Raw genomic sequence first — 23,130 nt, 5'->3', positions numbered from 1 at the left:
AAAACTACATTAAATTATTTCTATTTTAAAAAATTTATAATTAGTTAATTTATTAATTTTAATTTTTAAATATTAAAAAAATTTAAAATATTTTTAATATAAAAAAATTAATTAATTTTTTTAAAATTTAAGTAATTAATTAATAAATTTATTAAAATTATAGAGATTACATAATAAAATATTTAATGATAAAATTAATTAGTAAATTTTTTAAAATATTATAGATGTTTTAATTTATTTTTTAAAATTAAAAAATTAATTAATAAATTTTTTCTATATTATGAAAATTAAGTAATAATTTTTTTATGAAATGAAATTTAGCTTTAATGATTAAATTATTTTAAATAAAATAAATATATTATAAAAAATTTATTAATCATTTTATTTAAAAATATATTAAAATATTTTTAATATTTTAAAAATTCTATTAATTAATTTATTTTAATTTTAATTATTAAGTATTTTATTATTTAAAAAATTTATTAATTCATAGAAAATCTCTAATTAGCTCTCACATGTAGAAGGTAATTAATAGATTTTTTAAAATATTAAAAATCTTTTATTATAGTATTTTCTCATTTCAATTTCTTAATGCGATATTTGTGTATATATGATAAAAAAAATTTTTCAAATAGTACAATTATTTTGCTTTAAAAATCTATAAATTAAACTCCACATGAAATAAATAAAAAATATGATATTGTTTAAAATATAATAAATGTTATCTTAAATTTACAACAATTATGTTATTTTTATTTTATTACTAAATATATACAAATCCATTTAGTTTATTAATTTAAAATATTATTCTATTATATTGGTGAAACTGACCGCCTTAAAATTTTTAAAATTAATAAAAGAAATTACAATTTTACTCCTATAATGATTAATTTACATTGCGTTTTTATGATAATATTTAGAAGTAATAATTACTGTCTTTCTTTAAAAAATAAAAATAAATAAATAAAATAATTAAAAAAATATATAAACGACAAATAGTTTTAATAGAATTTATTTAATAATATTATTATTTACTAAAAAAATAGCCCTCTATAATTATTATTATTTTTATTTGCAATAAAAGAAAGTCCAACGGAAAACTAAAAATACACAAACCAAAATTTAGAGGAAAAATACCAACCATCTATCTTTTAGAGATATGTATTTGATTTGGAAAGATGGAATATGTCAAAAATAAAATAAAATAAATATATAAAAATAATATAAAAAAAATCCTAAAAAGCAACTCCCCAAACACACCACATGATTTCTCATTTGCGATAGTCCCCTACCTCGGTGGGTCCGGAGCGGACTTCAAAGTCCTCATTCAAATTTAGTTAATTGCCAGTAAAGCAAAATCCCCAACACCCAAAATATTAATAAAAAATTATTAAAATAATCAAAATTTGAAAAAATAATAAAAAAAGAAATTGAAAACCGAGAGGCACGCTTCCATGTCACTATCCTAATTTTTAAAAAAAAAATTAAAGCAGCAAAATCCAAATCCCTTTCTTTTCTCACCCCTATATATACCCTTCTCATTTCTCTTTCCCTCTCGCCCCACCCTTCTTATTTTCTCTCTCTACATCCTCCCACCCTCTCTCTCTAAACCCTTAAATCGAGGCTTTTCTTTTTCACACTTTCCCATCAACCAAACAACTCTCTCTCTCCTCCCTTATACTCGTTATTCTAATAGGCCACCCACTCTGCTCACTATTGCAAGCATAACGACAGCATCTCTTTGCCTTAGATTTTATTTGTTCCCTTTTTGAATCTGAAACTATTATTAGTTTAATGGACCAAGAAACCAAACACAACAGGAAACGGGCCTTGGATGACCAGGACTGTGACTCGCATCAGTCTAAACTCGCCCGTTTTGAATCGGTTGGAAACTCGACTGATCTCGGTGAAACTCACCTGGATTCAGATAGTTCGGGTTTGAACTCGTGCAAGAGTGATGTTACTGTTGTTGAATCGGATGACTCTGGTGTTAACTCGCCGGATGCTAAGCGGATCCAGGATGATTTGCTTAATATTCTTGATGAGTCCGATGATCCAACTATTCAAGGTCTTGACACGGTGATCAAAAGCTTTGAAGAAGAAATCCTGGTTTCTGTTCCAGGTCCCGTTACTCATACCGATACTTGCCAACCGGAGCTTGGCTACCTTCTGGAAGCCTCGGACGACGAGCTTGGCTTGCCGCCGACGTTTTCCGGCGAGGAAAAGATCAGTGCAGTAGATTTGGCTGCGGAAGCTAGCGTATCTGGCGCCGCAGATTTTGGTGAAATTTTAGGGTTCGAGGACGGGATACCGAGTTATGACTCGTGTGAGTTTGGACTGGCGGGTGAATCGAGTGGCAGTAGTTATAATGGTAGCTATAATGACAGTGGAGATTTTGTGACGCTAAGTGGCTTGTTTGACTATTCGTCGGAGAACTATGCTCCGGCAAACGATATATCGGGTGGACAGTGGCAGCCTGAGTCGCTTTCTGCCTTGTAGAAAAAAAAAAAAAATTGTATCAACAAATGGCGTTAACTGTCAAAAAAAAGAGTTTCGTGCTATGCGGAATTTTGGCGGTTAACGGGTCGTTTCTTTGAAAATGCATTGTCCGTAGAGGTAGGTTGTAAATTTGGGAAGACAGGAAAAAAATGGAAAGTGGAATATTTTTGTGCGTTATTTTGTTTTCTATTTAACTTATTAAATTAATATTATTTTAAAAAGCATATATAAACTTAAAAACTTAAGCCATGTATACGTAATGAGGGGTCCTATGATTTGCTTTTTTTTATATATATATAAAAATTATATTTGTAATTTCTGAGTATTAAGTTATATTTTTAATTTATATTATATTAAGGTATTACTTATAATTGTAAAATAATAAAAAATATAATAACATAAAGTAATATTGTTTCTGAATTATAATTTTTATTTATTTTATTTTTTATATATGTCAAAAAATATTTTTTTATTAATTTTTTAAATATATTAATTTTTATTAAATATTAATAGATATTTTAAAATTTTATTAAAAAATAATATTTAAATGAAAAAGAGTATTAAAAGGTTATTTTAAAAATAAAATAAATTACAGTAGTCAATTTATATTTTATATTAAAATAAAATAAAATTATAATAATTAATTTATATAATATTATAATGTAAAATAAGAATGTGCAATAATTTTAAGAATTTAAAAATATATATAAATAAAAATTATAAAATAAAAGGAGTAATATTTAGTTATGTTTTTAAAAAATTATTTTGTTAGATAATAAATTAATAACTATATTTATCTTTAAATAATAAAATAAATAATTTAATATATATTTTTATCAGTAATTTTAAATATCAAAAAACATATTAGATATTTCATTAAATATGTTTTTTAATTGTATAAATTACATCAAACAAGGCGCAAAGGCAGGTTATAAGATGTGGGTCTAGAAATAATTCAAAAGCAAACAAATAAACTCAACCCAAATCACCCTTACATCCTCCTTCCAGCCCATCCTATAACCTAGAAACCTCAATCCCCTAAAACCCAAAGAAGATTCTGAATCGTCGACAGCCCCAAAATCCATCATCTTCATCAGCTCCAGATCAGAAAAATGTCGACGCATAACAATCCCTTGGAGCTCCTTTCGATCATGGAGGATACAAGCCAAGGAAATCTCAAAACCGCTAAATAGGTCAGGTGCCCCGTACTTTCTTCAAATAAAAATAAATGATCTATAGAATTAATTCATAAATTTATTTCAGTTTAGTTTTAAATTTTAAAATTTTTATCGTTTCGATTCATTTTTATAAAAAAAAAATTATATTATTTTTTATAATATAAAGAGATTAAATTAATATTTAAAATTAAAATATTTAAATTAAATTTAAAAAATTAAAAATAAAGTATAAAAAATAAAAAAATTATTAAAAAATTTAATTAATTAAATCGATTTGAATTATATTGATTTAATTTAAATAATTTATATTTAAAATTAATTTAATTTAATTTTTATAAATATTAAAATTTTAATTTTATGTTGATTCGATTCAATTTAATTTTAAATTTAACTAATCAAATATCTGTCCCAAAATAATTATATGTACTAACCAATCCAAGCACTGCTCTAGATAATGGTGGGGAGTCTTACTCTCCTCTAGCCTCGAAAGAAGTCAAACACAATATCGTTTGGTAGTAAAATCTCCAAAGTTTCAAACACTAAACACATGCAAGAGGTCAATCAAGCATAAGTCTAAAGCTACATTTAGACTATACAATATAATAATCGTCAAATTTTTTATCTTTCAAATATTAAGCTCAATAAAATTTAAAAAAATAAAAATAAAAATAATCGATATCCATAATTAAACGTTTGACATAAACAAATAAAACTTGCACTTATAAAATCAATCAAAATTATCAATAAAATTAAAATTTTTGCTTGTGTTGAAAAAAAATACTATTTTTAGAAATTAGAAAGAGTAGTGTTAAATACAGTGTATTAGTTGACTTCAAAAAAAATACAGTGTATTAGTTATAATTAGGTTAATAGTGAAGGGAGGGGATAAAGGTGATTCTCAAACTCAAATTTTTTAATATAAAATTTTTAATTAATAATTCTTAACTAAAATATTCATTTCTCTAATAATCTCATACTATTTGACGTAAATGAAGCGGAGAAACAAGTTTCAAAAGAAAATATTAGAATTCTTAACGTAATTCATGATTCAACTATTGAAAGAAAGTTTGCTTTTGCCACCTGTCTTTCTTTATTGAACCAAGTCACGGCTAAGATCATCAATAGATCAATACAATGTACGGAAGAGCATTGATCAAGACCAACCTAGCACAACTGCAACTTACAAATTTTAGCCAAATAAGGGGAGGGATACTACCTGAATTCATCAATGTCTCCTCACCCTTTAAGGGCAAGTGTCCTAACAATCGAATGGCTATATGCTCTAGAGATGTCCTGCGACAACCATAGAAAAAAACCTACAAAACTATAACCCTATTAAAAAAACACATTGGATCACTTCGAATGATCCTAAGCTCCACCCTTTCGGAATAGAGCAACGATGACATGCAGGCTAAATCTTTGTCAAAATCAGCCTAAGGAAACTCAATAATCGCATGCAAACTGCCATCTTTGCAAGAATCTTACAAGTGTCAATTTAATAGCAATATCAATATCAAAAAAACTACTTAACTATTATAAATTAAATGGGATGACCACTGGATCTCATTATCTTAGTCTAAGACTTGACCCATGATAATAACACTTTATCTGAAGACCCTTCACCCTCCCAAATGAATCAGGTCTAGCCTGTTCAGCCTTAAGACCGAACTCCCTCTAAGTCTTTCAATTAAGCCGGCCCAACTCTTTCGGCCCTAAGAACAAACCTTCCTTGGACTCCAGCCCTAATCTCACTCTCCAGTCCAACCCGAGGGAGAAAAAGTAGTCAGTCTGTCCGCTCAGTAGGTTCATCCGCATGCGTGCCAGGAGAGAATTAAATGGCCGTTACGCATGAAGCAGATATCTGATATTCTCGTACGTCCGTATCAGTATGGCAGAGACAGGTGGTCCAATGGCAGTGAGACCGTTACATATCACTGACAGACGAAGGAAAAGAATAAAAGGAGAGGACTAAGCTTACAGAGCCGTTGTAAAACCCTCTTTTCTGAATCTCAGATTATCAAAATCTAACAGCAATATCAAAATAAATCATTTAAAAAAATTGGAGTTGTTAAAATAAATCAAAATGAAGTATTTTTAAAAATAATTTTTCCCAATCAAGCAGAAAAAGAAAATCAGAATGAACTATCCAATGAGGAGGCTGGATGGCCAGAAGGATGCGAGCAATTGGAGGAAGGGGAGTCAAATGATTTTTTTTCCATTTATCATGTCCTCAAATATTAAAATTGAAAAATATTAATTAAATTAAATTAGGTAAAATTTTAAATTTCAAATAAAAGTGAGAATTAATAAAAAGAAAATTAATCAAATTGAATTATTATAAAATTATAATTTCCTAGTGGATTAAAGTTAAAATAATTTATTTTTTATTTACTATATTCCAAAAAATAGAATTAATATAAAATAATGAAATTTATTTTTTATAATTTTTAGTTTTCAAATTAAAGGTAAAAAAATTTAATTTTTAATTATGAATTTAACCCAATAATAACTGTATTAAAATTGAACCATTCAGCTTATCCAATCATTTATCTATAACTAAAAAAAAAAAGGGTAAAAAAGTAAATAAATGAACAAAATGCCCCAAATATATTGGGCCCAAAGCCCGCGTAGATGAGCCGAAACGGATCCGAGCCTTTTTTTAAAAAGAAAATCGGATTCATCAACCCGGATCTGAAACAAACGTATAATTGGCATTTTATCCACAGAAGAAATAGAATAGCGGTCCCAGTTCTCTCCTCCTCTCACTCATGGCTCTCTTTGTAGTCACCGGCAACGGCGGTGGAGGCAGAATCATCTGTAACTATCCCACCAGAAACCACTCTTACAACCACCGCCTCCTCCATCTTCCCCAAATCCTTTTCCCATTCCCACCCAGGAGAGCTCTCCATATAGTCGCGGCCAAGAAGCTGTCGTCTCGAACTGGTCGCTTTGACAGCAAGAACAGGAGGAGCTCCACCACCACCAGAGACCAGGAAGATGAAGGAGAAGGAGAAGGGGTTGCTGAGATTGAAAGGACTGCTGGTAGTGAAGATTTTAGTGCAAGGGAAGTTCAAAATGTGGGTACAAGTACAGTTGATGTAGAGGATGATGGCTATTTCTTGCCTAAGCTACCTGGAGATGACCCAGACTTCTGGGAAGGTCCGCAGTGGGATGCTCTTGGGTTCTTTGTGCAGTATTTGTGGGCTTTTGGCATTGGTTTTGCGGTAATCTCTTTATCTCTTCCTCTTGATTTCTGATTTCCAATCGTTTGTTCTTGTACAGTTGGAAAAAGAGAGAGAGATTCAGAAATGGTTAATTGTTTCTGCTTTTCACAAATCAATTCTTATTAGCAATAATCCTGAACTGGGAATTGAAAGATTTGCCTTGTGTTTATGTTCAAAATTTACAAATAATCCCTCATTCACATAATTTTTGCTCACTTTACTTAGTATTCTAACTTTCCAAGATAATTAAAATTGGAAAGATAAAAATTATGGAAGGGAGGGAGTTATTAACCTGTAATCATTTGGAAATGAAAGAGGGATGAGGGTGGGAACATGTGGAACTTGGAAAACTATCTTCACATGGCTTCTTTTATAGTGAATCTAGTGGTAGCTGACTCCTGAGCTGTATTTTTATGTAATATCTTTTGTTATCACAATAACAAATTTTTTAAAAGCTTCTCTATGGGACAGGAACTTATTACTGAGCTACTAAGCCATTGGTGAGAAGTGAAATCATTGTTGTGTGGATAGTGAAAAATGTTGATGCATTATGTTGTGAAATCTAGCTGGATAGTATAATTTATAGATTGAAATGGTACTTGTAGAATCCCACATCATCTGAATAACTAAATGCAAATGGGCTTATGGAAGGTAAAAGGTTAATTAAGTAATTGGTTAGGACTAAGCTTTTGCTGATGATTCACCAAGGCTAAGTAAGTCCAAATTACAGGTTTTCCATTCTGGTATGCTTCCTAAGAATTAGAATTGGAATCAAACTTTTGGTTTTTTGATTTTTAGGAACTAGACTTAGAAACAAAATAGTAGACTCGAGTTCAATATTGTTTGAGGTTCCTTTTCAATTCTAATACAGTTTAATTTGGTTCCAGACACCTTGGAATCATGGATAGACTTACTTCAAACCATACTTTTTTGGATTCTTGCCTCTAGCCCAATTATTCACCTCCACCCCAAGATGCTAATATGGTATTAGCCCAAGTTGGGCCTGGTTTCAGTTAAATTTTTCAGTGTTGCGGCTATCTGAGCCAGTTTAGATTGGTTTCAAATGGAGTATTTCAAGTTACATTGTCTAAATTACTAAGATTAATTAACTGGTTGGTTCTAAACTTTTATCAATGATTAATGCAAGTCCAGATCACACTTCCACAAACTCTCTCCTCTCGCCTAATTATTCAGCTCCACTCTTCAATCAAAAGTAAATAGTACCAATTATTTCTGCTCCTTGTGGTGGTTTAGAAGTATGTTTTTTTCCTTGATTCTTAAGGCTGATATGTTCTACACATTTTTTGACAGTTAATTGCATGTGGAATTGCTGTGGCTACATACAATGAAGGAGCAACAGATTTTAAGGAGACTCCTGCATACAAAGAGTCAATCCAATCTCGAGAGCTTTTAGAAGGACCTGAAGGATCTAACTCTGATGTGTTTGAATCCAATCCCACTGAGGTGGCGCCTAGTTTGGAATAGTTGCTTGAAACAAATATGAAACAGGGCCATGGCAGTAATCATATTTCTTGGCTTAAAGAAATCCTATGTAAGTTATCTTGATAAGGTAATGCTTCCCATGCTGCAACTTCTCAAACATACAGAAAAGATTTGTTAGTATGAATTCGGTTTACTAGCAGGTTTGAAATGTTAGGCCATATGATTGCTGGTGATCTTCAGCATCTAAAATTCTGTCATGTAAATCTTGCTAATTGCTAGTTACTTTGAAAGCGAGCTTCAAATGGAATCAACTTTGTTTGGTATATAGGCAGGGGTCCAATTCAGTCAGTAAAAAAGATAAGGGCACTTGGAAAATTAGTAAGTAAAAGCTCTTTCATAAGTTTGGACGTGGTGGGTTTCCAATTCAGACCTAGAATAGAATTGAACCCATCAAAATTGGTCCAATTCAAGGTGGTTCTAGTCAAATCCGGGTTTAACTGGTCTGGCTCCAGTTTTGACAGGCTGGTTTTGGTTGGGTCCAAACCTGTACTGGGTCCATCTCTATTCATGAGATTCAAACTGAATACATACCTTTTTACAGTATCCTAAGCTCTCTTTGAAGGTGCTAAGGTTTTGTACCAATCAAATTAATACCTATTTTAATAGTATCAAATCAATTAGAATTCATTTGGAATCTATGATTAACTGTTAAAATTACTCAAATAATTAAACTTTATTTCTAGATCTAAAATCTTAGGTTCAATTTGTATTTTTCCTATATTATTCTTGTTCAGTTCTTCAATTAATATTATTCTTATTTTGGTTCTAGAAGTTTTTACATGGGAGTGATTAATATTTTTTTTCTCTCATTTCAACTTGGTTATTCTCCATAAATTAGAACTTCTAAGCATTTCAAATGTGAAAATTTTAATAAAATAAAGGAAATAAATAATAAAATAATCAAAATAAAAGAGATTTAGTAATAAAAACACTTAAGGATAAAAATCCTAAACTCCATTGAATATAATTTATATCACAATACAATGATAAAATTAGAAATTGAGCTTTTAGAACCAAGAAAAGGTGATATTGGCAAATGGTCTTTCTATATTTTTTTTGTTTTCTGACTGGACTTATTTAATTGGAAATAACTAAACTAAGAAATTTCAAATTATTAAGAATTATTAAAATTTTATTTATTTAATTGCTACTTTTATTTACTTTCTAGAAATGTAAAGTTGTTAATTTTTTTGTTGTCGGAGAAATAAGTTACTTCTTTAAATCCAGTTCAAATACTTTTTAAAAAGGTAAATGAATCACTAATTGAAAATAAAGTTAAAATAAATGAGTCCAAAAAAATGTTTTAATTATTAAATTTATTTTATTCCTTATTTATTTATTTCACTAATATTATTTTTTCGACACTATTATTTTTAGCAAAGTTGAGACATTATAAAACTTAATAACTAATCAAATTTTTAGTGATTTGATACTAATTTTTATTGTTTACATCATAAATTTTCGGGTAAAATAAGAGAGAATATCGAGTAAGAAAGCTTGGCGACTTCTCCGATACTTAAGTCAATATATGTTATGAGTAAATTATGAATTTGACTATTAGAGAGAATAACATACCTAATTATGGAGGTTGTGAGCTTTTTATGTGTGTAAGATAAAGTTTGAATATGATATGAAATCTTAGATAAAATAGGATACGGAGTCCTAAATAAAATAGGATATGAAATCTTATCAGATAAAGATAATATTCTTATATGGATAATATTATATTTCGATTAGGATTGTACATCTTATTCGGAGTTATATGATATTTGAATAATTGATGTGATTTGAGTTATTGAGATGCAAATTTAATATATTTTAATATTGAGCTATATCAGTAATCCCCTCTACAGTAGTTGAATCTTTAGGTTCGATACTGAATTATTCCCTTTCACGAACTTGTCGCCTTATGAAAATTTGGTGATAAATCACTTTGGTGATTGCTTTGACTTTTCTCATAGCAAACTTGTCGTCTTGTAAAATTTTAATAATGATTTGTTTTGATATTTTCTTTGACGAATTTGTCGCCTTGTGTTTTGATCTTGGAGGTTATGATTTTTTTGGCTACTTGTGTTTGTGTTAATAATGTTTTTATGAGTGCATTTTAATACAGATGAGAAGACTAGAGTTATCAATACGTAACTAAAATATAAGTGTTTCAATAGATAGACTTGTATGATTAAATAAATGTTACTAACTTTTATTTCCATCTTATTTTAATGGCTTCACATTAATGAGATATGACATTATGCTGTCATCATGAGAAGTTGCATGGGCATTAGTTGCTGATGAGAGCGTGCAAATCGCTTAAGGGGGCAATTGGTTTCGTGAAAGGGCACTCCCATCTTGTTTTAATGGCTTGACGTTGATGAGATCTAGCATTATGCTCTCATAATGAGAAGCTGCATGGGCATCAGTTACTGATGAGGGTGTGTAGATAACCAAAGGGGATAATTGATTTTCTAAAAGAGCGCTCTTACATCGCTTAAGAGTTCTTTTACGTCGCCTAAATGGGCAATTGGTTGTATGAAGGGGCACTCTTACGTCGCTTAAGTAAGCAATTATTTGCCTGAAAAGGCGCTCTCACGTCGCCTAGGGGCGCTTTTATGTTGCCTAAATGGGCAATTGGTTGCTTGAAGGAGCGCTCTTATGTCACTTAAGAACACTCTTACATCGCCTAAATAGGCAATTGGTTGCCTGAAAGGGCGCTCTTATGTTTTATGGAGTGCTCTTGCGTCGCCTAAGTGGGCAATTGGTTGCCTGAAAGGGCATTTTTCATGTGGCTTGGAGGGCATTTTTCATGTCGCCTAGAGACGCTCTCATGTCACCTAAATTGGTAATAGCGACCTACAAATGTCGGTTGCAAAAAATTTGCAACGAAGATAAAAAACATAGAATTAAGTCCATCATAACGTGTTGTTTAAGATTTTTGTGACAGAATAAAACTTTTTAGCGATTGTAATTATTTCGTCGCAGATATCTAGATTTATAGCATAGTGCATTTGAGATACAAATTTGTTATAATAGATCTTGCGATGAAATAAATTTTTTAGCGACGGATATATTTCCGTCGCAGAAAATCAGATTTCTATAAAAATGCAAGGAATATATAAATTTTGTTATAGATTTTGCGATGGGAATAAAATTCTTTAGCGACGAAAATATTTCTGTCACAAAACTCAAAATTCTACTTATTTGGTCACAATTCTTTTTAAATAATAAAAAAATATATGATACATAATTTTTATGTCGATTCCTATGAATGGCGCCAATAATATTGTTCACATCATAATTATTCGAGTATAGACTTGCAAAATAAGAGAGAATACTAAATGTATTGGTATGACAATCTTTTCGATACTTAAATCAGTATATATGAAATGGGTAAATTATGAAATTGAATGTTAAAGCAGAAAAGTAACTCTAGAGGTTGTGAGCTCTTATTTTAAATATATAATATTTTTATATTTAAAATAATAATATAAAATTTTATTAAAAATAAATTATTTATTAATTATCATTTTATTTTAAAGATTAATGAATAAGTTTTTTAAATAGTTATTTACATATAAATATGTATTTATAACAAAATTAATTTTAGGTAATTATTATTCTAGTTTTTTGGAATAAAATTTTAATATTTAAAATTTTAAAAAATTTAAATTAATAAATTATAGAAAATAAAATAAAGTAGAACTTATATATTATATATGTCTCTTTGATTTTATTAAAAAATTACAATAAGTGAACGAGAAAAAAATATGTAATTTTTTTGATAGAGAGAATAAAAATATAAAATAAATAATAGAAGAAATATTTTTTTTTAAATTTATATTAATCTAAAAATCTGCAATCTGTAATTATAAATAAAAAGAGTTTAATAAAAATTTAATTGAAGTTTGAGAAATTTTAAAAAATAAATTAAAATTAAGTGATCAAAATGATATGTAACTTTTGAATTAAAATTATCCCATTACTCTATATTTCTGTGATATATACTATTTAAAACAAATGTTAAATAGTTATAATTTTTAAATATTAAAAATTTAGTAATAATTTTAAAATTAATAATAAATTATTTTATTGAGATATATCCCATATTACTTTTAAACAATTTCATTGAATATATTAATTAATTGATAGAAATTAATAATTCTATTTTTAAATTATATCCACTTGATATTTTCTTAAAAAGTTATTTAAACATTTTTATTGAGTTAAATGTCTATATTGTCTATAATATGTAGCATGTATTCAAATTTAAAAATTTAAAAGTTTAAATAAATTCTAAAAAATTAAAATAATTTTATATTAATTATAAAAACATTAAATTGTTACATTATGATTGTTTACAAAAGTAAATAAATTTACATTTTACATATATAAGATATATATTTAAAATAATAATAGTAAATTATAGATCATATAAAAAATATTAAATAATTATTTTCCCGTTTCATAATTTTTATTTATTTATTTATATTATCTAAAAATTATTATCTGTACTTTTTTTAAAACTATAATAATATATAAATTAATTATTATAATTTTATTTTATTTTATTTTTTTAATTTTTTTTAAAATCTCTTAATATTTAATAAAATTTAATGTATTTAAAATGATATAATTAGAAAGTTAAAAAAAATTATATTTTGTAATATGTATGAAAAAGTAAAATGAATAAAAATTACGAAATGGAAAGAGTAAGGGTGGGTATTGGGTCATTTCAGTTTAAAATCAAATCGAACTGAATAAACTGAAAATTAAAATTTTGGTATTTATGAAAATGAAACCGAATCGATTTTGAATAAAAATTGAATTGAATCAAATCAATCTGATTCGGTTCGATTCAATTTGATTTGATCGGTTTGAATTTTTAATAAATTTTTTATTTTTTAACTTTTACTTTTAGTATTTTAAAATTTAATTGGAATATTTTAACCTAAATATGATCTAATATCTCTATATTATTGAAAATAATATACTATTATCGCTAATCGGTTTGATTCGATTTTTTTTATTTTTTTCTGATCAAAATTGAACCGAATCGAAATAATTAAAAATTTTGAAATTAAAAATTAAATCGAATCGGAATTAATAAAAAATCGAACTGAATTTTCAAATCAATTCAATTCAATCAATATTTGAACCGAATAATGCTTACCTTAAAACGAAGTATATATATACATTTTGTTTCACAAAAAATATCTAGAAAATATTTTTAATAAAAAATATTATATGTTATTTTTTAAAAAAATATTTTTCAATAAAATAATTTATTTTTCATTATTTAATTTTAATTAAAAAATCTAAATTTATTAAAAATTATATATAAAAACCTTAATAAAAATAATCTTCTTTTAATTTCCATTTAATTCGATCTTTTAAATTATAAAAAAATGTTTTTAATTCATTTCATTATTTTTCACATTTTCACACTGTTGAAAAAGCATGCTAGTATAGGTGGATTTTTTTTTCTTATTATTATTATGAAATACAGAAATTTAGCATTTTTACAAGTATTTTAAATAATTGATATTTGAAAATCATTTTAAATTTAATTAGAAGCAAAAAAATCATGCTACTCAACATTTTAACTTAGTTTTTTTTTTAATAAAAAAACCCAATTTGCTTAAAATACAATAATTTTAATAACCAATTAAATTATGTATTAATTATTCTAAATGTTTTTATCTTTTCACACTTAAAAAACATGCACAGTGCTAGCCTCATCTTATCATTATTATTATTATCATTATTATTTAAATTAAATAAATTAAAAATTATTTTTTTAATATTTTTAAAAATCAAATCGATTTTAGACAGAAATTATTTTGAATCAAATCGATTTGATTCAGTTTGATCAGTTGTATTTTTCTATATATTATTTTTAATATTTTAAAATTTAATTAAAATATTTTAATCTTATTTAATATTTTTATATTATTAAAAATAATATATTATTATTACTTTGATTTTATCAATTTTTTTAATTAAAATTAAATCGAATTAAAATAATTAAATATTTTAAAAATAAAAATTGAACCAAATTAAAAAATAAAAAATCAAACCAAATCTTTAATTATTAATTTTTCAATTTAAATCAAATACAGCTCTGCAAAATACACGACTCCGAGACTAGAGGCGAACAATCGATCAGTTCAATTTTAATTCGAACCGAATAAACTCAAAACTAAAATTTTAATATTTATGAAAATCGAATAAAACTGATTTTGATCAGAAATCGAATCGAACTGAATCGGTTTGATTCAATTTAATTTGATTTGATTTGATAGATTTAGATTTTTAGTAAATTTTTTATTTTTTATATTTTATTTTTAGTATTTTAAAATTTAATTAAAATATTTTAATCTTAATATAATCTAATCTTTCAATATTATTGAAAATAATATATTATTTTTATTAATTATTTCAATTTTTTTATTAAAATTAAATCAAATTAAAATAATTAAAATTTTTAAAATTAAAAATTAAATCAAAATATATAAAAAAATTGAATTAAAATTTTAAATTAATTCAATTTAGTTGATATTTTTTTATTTAAACCGATTGAATACTGCTCACCCGCATGCAAAACTTCTGATTTAATTTAATTCTTACTTTTTAAAAGTGATTTTTTTTAAAATTTATATTGTCGGTGAGACAATAAGTATACCCTCTCTATTTCTTTTATTTTTCATTTTAGGATTTTTTTCTAAATAAATAATACTTTATGATTATAATAATTTCATTAAATATTTTATTTCTGAATTACTCTTCAATAAGTGGAGTATTTTTTAAAAAATTAATTTGATTTATTCAATATTTTATTTTTTATTTTAATAGCTTTTTATTATTACTTACATTGGCTAATGCTTTTCAATTTAATTTTTTTTTGTTGTGAAATTAATATACATTGATAAAATATTTTTTAATTGATATAAAAATTATAAATAAGTTTTTCTAATAAAAGAAATTCATTTCACGTTTTTTCTTAAAAAAGTGTTATTATAGTGCTTGTGGTTCTTTTTCCTAAAAAAAGTTGTTTTTTTAATTGAGTTTTCTTAATATATTTCTTTTTTCAAAAAAAAAAAAATTATAAGCTTTTCTTTAAAAAAAAAAACACTTCTATGCAAAAATTTCTCTCATTTATTTTTTTATGAAATTTGATTTTAAATTAAATAAAAATCAAACATAAATAGACTAAAAATTTTATTACAATTTTATCTTATACTTTTATTTTTTATTAATTAAATTAATTTTTTTAATATATGATCAAATGTAATTAATTGTTATTTGTATAGCTAGAAATTTATAAAGTTATTAAATTATTCTGTCTCACTATTAAATATATTTAAAAATTATTATTTATATTTTTAATTTTTATTAATAATTTTATAATAATTTATTTTTATTTTATTTTGACTAAAATTATTATCGATCGATTTTTATTAAATTTGTCTAATATATTTACTATTTAGTTGTTTTTGAAAATATTGAAAACAATTTTATTAAATATATTAATTATAAAATATTAAAAAATAATTTAAAATAATATTTAACATGATTCATTTAAAAATATTAAAAATAATAAAATAATTTTTTAAATTATTCTTCTACTCTTAAGTAACTTTTAAAATTTCTTAGAAAAAAATAAATTTATATTTATATTGCTCACATTCATCAGTTTATAAATAATTTTAAAATAAGATCTTTTCATTAAATTAATTATTTTTATAAAAAAACATTTTAGATTGTAACTGAAAATTAATTAAACAGAATTTTAATATTAAAAGAATTATCTAACCAATTTAAATTTAAATAAAAAATAATTTACCTTATTAAATTAAAATTTTTTAAATAGCAATAAATTCTCATCAAATTTTTGAGCTGATAAAATGATAATTTATTTTATTAAATTTAATTATGGTATCATTTCTATTTTCAATATTCTCTCTAATTTCAACTTTTATATAAATTATATATAATGTATTTACATGTTATTTGTACTCATTGCACACATCTATAACTTGTTTTTTATATTTGTGAAATAAATAATTTACTCATTCACTTTTTTACTACAATTATTTTAGCCTTTCCATTTTAAATTTATTCCATTTATCATTTGAATTTCAAAATGTAATAAAGTTATTATTGTTATTGATGCTATATAACGATCAATAAAAATAAATTATAAACTGTTCTCACGAGATAAGTTCCCGTGATAAAAATTAGGTGAGTAGAAGATATAGTTCATTCGAAGAGAGAAAGATCCAGACATCACAACAGCCGATACATCAGTAAAACTCGCCCTTCTCTCGAACGGACGAATCTAAATACTAAATTACCATTAATAGGTAGAGTCCAGCATATAACCGAGACAATTTGTTGTAATTTCTTTCCGTGTATTTATTTTGGAGGGGTGTTATATGAGACATGTTGATGTCTTCTCCTGCCACAAGCTAAGTTATTCCTAAAGTTCTTTAGGGGGGAGTGATTAGTTGGCCATCAGCTGGGGCTGAGTCCAATTGGCTACCGTAGGCCTACAGTGTAACACCCCTTACCCTATCAAAGAGTAGACAGTGCAAGGAATGTCACAAACTATATCTTTTTGGATATATCACAACTAAACAATTTTCTTTATCTGTAAATACCAAGTTTTAAGGTAATACAATCAAAGCAACATTTACAGCAAGTAAAATTAACCCCTAATTTCACTTATTCATGGCAGAATCAAAGGAAAACAGAAAATCATTAAAACACCAAACCTTTCTTGAATTCTTCTTTTCTTTTCCTCTTCTAATCTCTAGCTATCTCCTTTCCCTTTGATGTTCCTTCACCTATGCCAATTTATATCTTAGGGAAGGATTGAATAAATTGTAAATTAAAACTTTATAATTCAAATTCATGCATGAAGAAATGAGATGATGCTATTTCCTACTCATTTCTAAGCTCACCTTTGATTTTCAAGCTTGGTGCATATGGAACCCTAAACTTTTCTTCTTCAATTCTTTCACTATATGGCTGTTCCTTTAGCTCTTGATCTTAGGATGAATTTTGGTTAAAGGAAGAAGTTGTTTTGGTAAGGTTTTGGCTTGGCTTTGGTGGGAGAAAGAAAAGCAAATGTTTTTCTTCTTTGAAGTTGGATGACCTACGGCAACATGGACAAAGGAAGAAGACAATCCCTTTTCTTTCTTTTGCATTGTCATTTCTTCTCTCCTTAGGTAGGTGACACATGGAAAGTAAATCTGAATTTTTATGTTTTAACTTTCCATATTTCTACTTTAACCTACTAAACTCTTTCCAATGTTTCAATTTAGTTTTTAAACTTTCAATATTCATAGATTGACCTACTAAACTATATATATAGCCTTTAGAAGCCCTTTTCACTTAAGCAAGCATGACGGATATAAACAAGCACCTCAAGCAAGTACGTCGGGAAATCCTAAGCACCTCCCGAAAGTGACTCGTTCCCGACTCGCTAATCACACTGTCTGCTTTATTTCTGGATATGTCCGTTTCTTTATTTAAGTTTTCTATGATTCAGTTATTAGCAGATTAGAGTTAAGCTAGCACCTCCCCTAATGCCACTTACTCTAGGAATGAAATAGCCTAACGATGGCACTACTCTACCTATGGGTTTGAGGATGTTACATACAGAGATCCCAAGTGTGCCTTCACTCCTTGTAAACCGTCCCCCTGTCTACAAGGGAGGTGAGAATTATTATAACGATTGCGTCGATGATAATGTATAATTACTATTTTGTCCCTGGAATAAAATAAGTAGCATGTTCATGAATTTTCATGTTTAGTTCTTATCTTTTGTGCCTACTGCGAGGCTTCTAATGGAATGCTGCCTGTTGGCTTCACTGTTCGCTTATATAATCTTTACTAATCAGGGTATTCATGTTCACAGGGTATCAGGTGATTCTTAAGGCTGACTTGGCTTGAAGGTGTTCAAGTCAAGTGCCGCACGGTTCCAGGTAATTGCTAAAATCTGTAACCGTGACAATATCTGGGTCATAGAGTTTTTCAAGGATCAAAACTGTAATTTTCCAACATTGGAATTCCCAGAAAACAATAATGGGATAAATTATTAGAAATTAGTAGGAAGATAAGGGCCGAGACAATTTGTTGTAATTTCTTTCCATGTATGTATTTTGGAGGGTGTCATATGAGACATGTTGATGTCTCCTCCTGCCACAAGCCAAGTTGTTCCTAAGGCTCTTTAGGGGGGAGTGACTAGTTGGCCACCAGCTGGGGCTGGGCCCAGTTGGCGACCATAGGCCTACGGAGATCCCAAGTGTGCCTTCACTCCTTGTAGACCGTCCCCCTTGTCTACAAGGGAGGTGAGAATTATTGTAACGATTATGTTGATGATAATGTATAATTACTATTTTGCCCATGGAATAAAATAAGTAGCCTGTTCATGAATTCTCATATTCAGTTCTTATCTTTTGTGTCTACTGTGAGGCTTCTAATGGAATGCTACTTGTTGGTTTCGTTGTTCGCTTATATAACCTTTACTAATCAGGGTATTCATGTTCATAGGGTATCGGGTGGTTCTTAAGGCTGACTTAGCTTGAAGGTGTTCAAGTCAAGTGCCGCACTGTTCCAAGCAATTGCTAAAATCTGAAACCGTGATAATTGGTATCAAAGCAAGAAAGATCTGCGAGCAATACAAAGGAATGACGAAGTTTGGCACATGCACGAAGGCCCTTGAGAGAAGTGTAATACCCGGCTAGAGTCCGGCATCGGAATTCCTGTCGTCCGGTGGAATCCAGGATGTCGGAAGTCTCTAGAAGGGTAAGCTTTATGTTTTTCTAAAGTAATATAGTATGTTTTAATGTTTTTAAGCTAAAATGAAAAGAGTTATTGAAAGAAAAGAACTAAGGCAGAAAAGCCAGGTTCGGCCGCCGAAGGTGATATTCGGCCGCCGAACATGCATTTGTTGATGTGGGTAAATGCTGAATGATCCAATAGTTCCAGACAGGAAGTCCAGGACCCCATTCTACGGCCTGGCAGATATAGGAAAGTCCAGGTGCCCAGTCTACGCCCTGGCAGGTATAGTAAAGACCAGGTGCCCAGTCTACGCCCTGGCAAATGGTAAGTACAAGTGTTATATACACGTATACATATACAGTACAGGAAGACCAGGACCCCATTCTACGGCCTGGCACGACATAGTTACTGGGACTATGTGGTGACATATTTACCCTTGATGTGGATTGTCTGTGATATGATGCATTCCATAAGATCATGTTTGAATGACTTGTTTTACTGTTCTACTCACTGGGCTATAGAGCTCATTCCACTCCCTTAACCCCAGTCTTGCAGGTTCAGTGTACAGTGTACAGGGGAAGTCCAGTAGAGTACAGGAAGAGAGAAGAGTGTTGTAATAGACTATTGTGGACATGTAATATTAAAGAGATGTAACAGTTGTGTATAAAGTTAGAATTGTGCTTGACTTAGTTATGATTGTGTTGTCAATCTTTTGTATACATGGTCTGTTTATATAACTGTTTTACAGAGTATATGAAAATAACCAGACTTAACAGGTATGAATTAACCCATCTAGAGCAAGCTCTAGTCAGGGGTACAGAGTACAGAGATAGTGCATACACATGTTAAGTCTTGGTCCAGAGAAAAGTTTTATTTTCACAGAAAATATATGACCATGTATGAGATTTTACAGGTACTCAGAGAATATAGCAGGCTTACTACGGGTTCTGGCGGCCTTAAGCCGATCTGACTCCTAGCGCCGGTGACGGTCCATTTTGGGGTCGTTACAAGAAGGGTAAGAATCGTGCTGCCGGGTTGAATGTCTATGCCACCTAAGAGGGGAAGGCGTTGGAGATTGATTATGGTTAGAAGTGCCTTGAGGCACTAGAGAGGGAAAAATGAATGGGGTTGGCTATGATAGTCAAATTGTCGGGAGATTGAGGCCACCTAAAACCTCTTTCATGCGAATGACACTTGGTGGGGTGATCTGGAGTGTAAAGTGATGAAAGGGGGAGGCAGTGACCTACCAATTATGACGTTACGAGGAGCAGTAGCACATTGTGAGGCAAAGAAGACAAAAGCGTGAGCCTTCGGGCTAGACTAGCCATATTAACTCGAAGTGCTGCTCGCTCCACTAGGGACACCATTAGGAGAGAGGTAATGACCTAGTACTGCATACTCCATTGAAAATGTCTTCTGGAGAGAGGGTAATGACTAGATGCTGCATACTCCCTTTCAGTGGCCCTTGGAGAGAGAGTAATAACCTCAGGGTATAGTGGTAAGGGGGAGGATGAGCCAATAGAGCTTGAGGCCATCTGAGAATCCCGAGACCATTCCACTCAAAATTGAGGCAAGAGGCCTTCTGAGATAGAATTGAGGCAAGAGGTCTCCTGAGACATAACAGAGGCAAGAGGCCTCCTGAGACAGAAGTGAGGCAAGAGGCCTCTTGAGATAGAATTGAGGCAAGAGGCCTCCTAAGACAAAATTGAGGCTGAGGCCTCTCATGTATTTTTTTTGCTTGCAGGAATGGTGCAAGAATATTAAATATGAGATAGGAGAGACTATGAGTAATATTTCAGAAGTGAAACAGAGGAACACTTATCAATGGCATGAATTACGAGCTAATGCCTATGAAGTAGGCAAGGGTGGAATCCCAGAACCTCAATCCTTGTCATGTGATAGAGGTAAATAATTTCCTCTTTAATATCAACTTATTTATTAATATTATTAGGAATTGTGACTGTGCAGATATATAAAGAACAACATTTATGTGATCGAACTATAAAGCTAAATTTATTCGAAGAATGAAAGGGTAAAGTCCTATGGATAGGGAGTGTTCACACTATACATGAGAAAAGGGATATGAAATGATAAGCTTCAATTTTACTATAAGAATGTAACATTTGTTATTCAAGAGAGTTGGTAAACTCCAACAAGGTGTTCATAAGGAAAGTACATAAAGGAACTGTTTAGTATCTATGGCTGACACAAAAGAATGCGACACTTGATTTTAATAGAGTAAGCAGATTGTGACAACAAATTCAAGAGACATGACTGCGCTTAAAACCTTTTTGAATAAGGTCAAAACTTGGAGGAATATGGTGTAGAGCAAAGGGTGACCAAGATTGAGTTGATTCTTTTACCAAGGAGTTAAAAAGATGTTCAACTCTGGTATCTGATTGATATCCGCCTAAGAAGATGGGCTAAAGCAGTAAGTGGGGGAGTGGTCTAAAATATGGTAAACAAGATGACATAGAAGTGGCATAACTAAGCAGCATGAAGTGTTCTCTACGAAGAAAGCCATATTATTCTACAAATTGCTTGTGCAAAAATGCTTCGAAGGTCTTGAAGGACTTGGTGAGTAAGGGAGGAGGGAACATAAGGTATAAATCATAGAGTTGTCGACTCTAGGTTGTTTGTACTTTATTGTTCGTCCCCGCCTAAGGTAGTATTGTTCGCGTGAAGGATCAAGCATGATGAAAATATTCTGCGAGTGCTGTGTCAAATAAGGGACATGTGATGGAGGAGGAGATCTTTAAAGTCTCATTGAGGACTTCAAGAGAAGAAATGAGAATCGGAGCTAGTATAAAATAACATATTGTTGCCCAGTGTCAGGTATATTGGAGTTGATGCTACAAAGCGGGCACAGATACAAGATTCATGGACTGTTTACATAATTGTTAGAATCAGGACTAAAACTGAAGTGGATGATATGAGGAAATAGAGATAAAGTAGACAACTTGAGTGCAGGGATTAATGTGAGCATGTCCTTTGACAAACTCGCTTAATCAAGGACATCATAAAAGCAAGATGGATTTCACAATTTCTCCTTGTAGTGAACTTGAGATGTTAATAGATGTGGCATCTCCCAGAATGACACAAGTTATCTCTATGTTGACCAATAATTGTTCCTTGATGAAGGAGAGGTAATAGAGAGTAGTGAAGAAGAAACTAGTGGCTATCCAGCACGAGAGGTGCAAGAGTAAACTCAACAAAAGTAGCATTCAATGAAGTATTGTCTATCTGTGCGTAAGTGAAATAAAAAAAAAGTGGTAATTATGAGAAATGAGTATAGTGGTTATCAACTGTTATGATATTCTTTTATAAATTACTTGATCCTGTTGCGTAACTAGTGAGCAAGCTATTGCTCCTATAACTCTTGCTATATTGTGCAGCGTTGTTAGTGCAGAAGGAAAAGTTTTGAGAGATCCATATGAAACACTGGTATGGATGAGATGGTAATAGATCAAAGGTTGTAGTTGCCTCATCTCTCAAAACGTATCCTTTACAAGAATACAGAAAACGAGCATCAAAAACCAAGACTAAGTTTCGCAATGATGAAAATGGGTCAAAAAGTGGAATGGATGGGAGTTCAGAGGGTATAAAAAGAAAATAACAATTATAAGAGTATGAAACAATGTATGATAAGTGCCAACCAACTATGATTGCCGAGAACATGTTCATTCTCTTTGAGGTAAGTGAACGTTTTTATAGGATAATCAAGAGGAATGTAGGGTAACATTGGGCGAGAGTTGTATCAAATGCCGTTGGAAGCAACAGTGTTGTGAAAGCAAATAATTCACTTATCCTACGATAAAAATAAGGAAGATAAGCGAAAACTGACAAAAGGGAGAACCATTGAACTAGTCAAAGGAGTGTGAGGCTCAAGGTAATGATGAGAGATTGAGATCCTTAATGATAATTCAGTACGAGAGGGAACCTTC

At 29.4% G+C, this 23,130-nt stretch overlaps 2 protein-coding genes across 2 annotated transcripts; both read left to right on the top strand.

The window, feature by feature from the left end:
• The first annotated feature begins 1,541 nt into the window (after positions 1-1,541).
• Positions 1,542-2,676, top strand: LOC110610257. Its single transcript, XM_021750100.2, has one exon. The coding sequence runs from the start codon at positions 1,795-1,797 to the stop codon at positions 2,497-2,499; it is 705 nt and encodes a 234-aa protein (XP_021605792.1). The 5' UTR covers positions 1,542-1,794; the 3' UTR covers positions 2,500-2,676.
• Positions 2,677-6,390: 3,714 nt separating this feature from the next.
• Positions 6,391-8,669, top strand: LOC110630570. Its single transcript, XM_021778113.2, has 2 exons — positions 6,391-6,901; positions 8,213-8,669. The coding sequence occupies exons 1-2, from the start codon at positions 6,446-6,448 to the stop codon at positions 8,384-8,386; spliced, it is 630 nt and encodes a 209-aa protein (XP_021633805.1). The 5' UTR covers positions 6,391-6,445; the 3' UTR covers positions 8,387-8,669.
• Positions 8,670-23,130: the final 14,461 nt, after the last annotated feature.

The sequence above is a fragment of the Manihot esculenta genome, chromosome 1, assembly GCF_001659605.2.
Source record: "Manihot esculenta cultivar AM560-2 chromosome 1, M.esculenta_v8, whole genome shotgun sequence".
NCBI lineage: Eukaryota > Viridiplantae > Streptophyta > Magnoliopsida > Malpighiales > Euphorbiaceae > Manihot > Manihot esculenta.
The sequence above is the reverse complement of the archived record's forward strand: the minus strand, read 5'-3'. Positions and strand labels throughout refer to the sequence as shown.

Coding starts and splice junctions, on each gene's coding strand:
- LOC110610257 (XM_021750100.2), top strand. CDS start 1,795: ATGGACCAAGAAACCAAACACAACAGGAAACGGGCCTTGGATGACCAG.
- LOC110630570 (XM_021778113.2), top strand. CDS start 6,446: ATGGCTCTCTTTGTAGTCACCGGCAACGGCGGTGGAGGCAGAATCATC. Junction 6,902..8,212: donor CTTTTGGCATTGGTTTTGCG/GTAATCTCTTTA, acceptor ATTTTTTGACAG/TTAATTGCATGTGGAATTGC.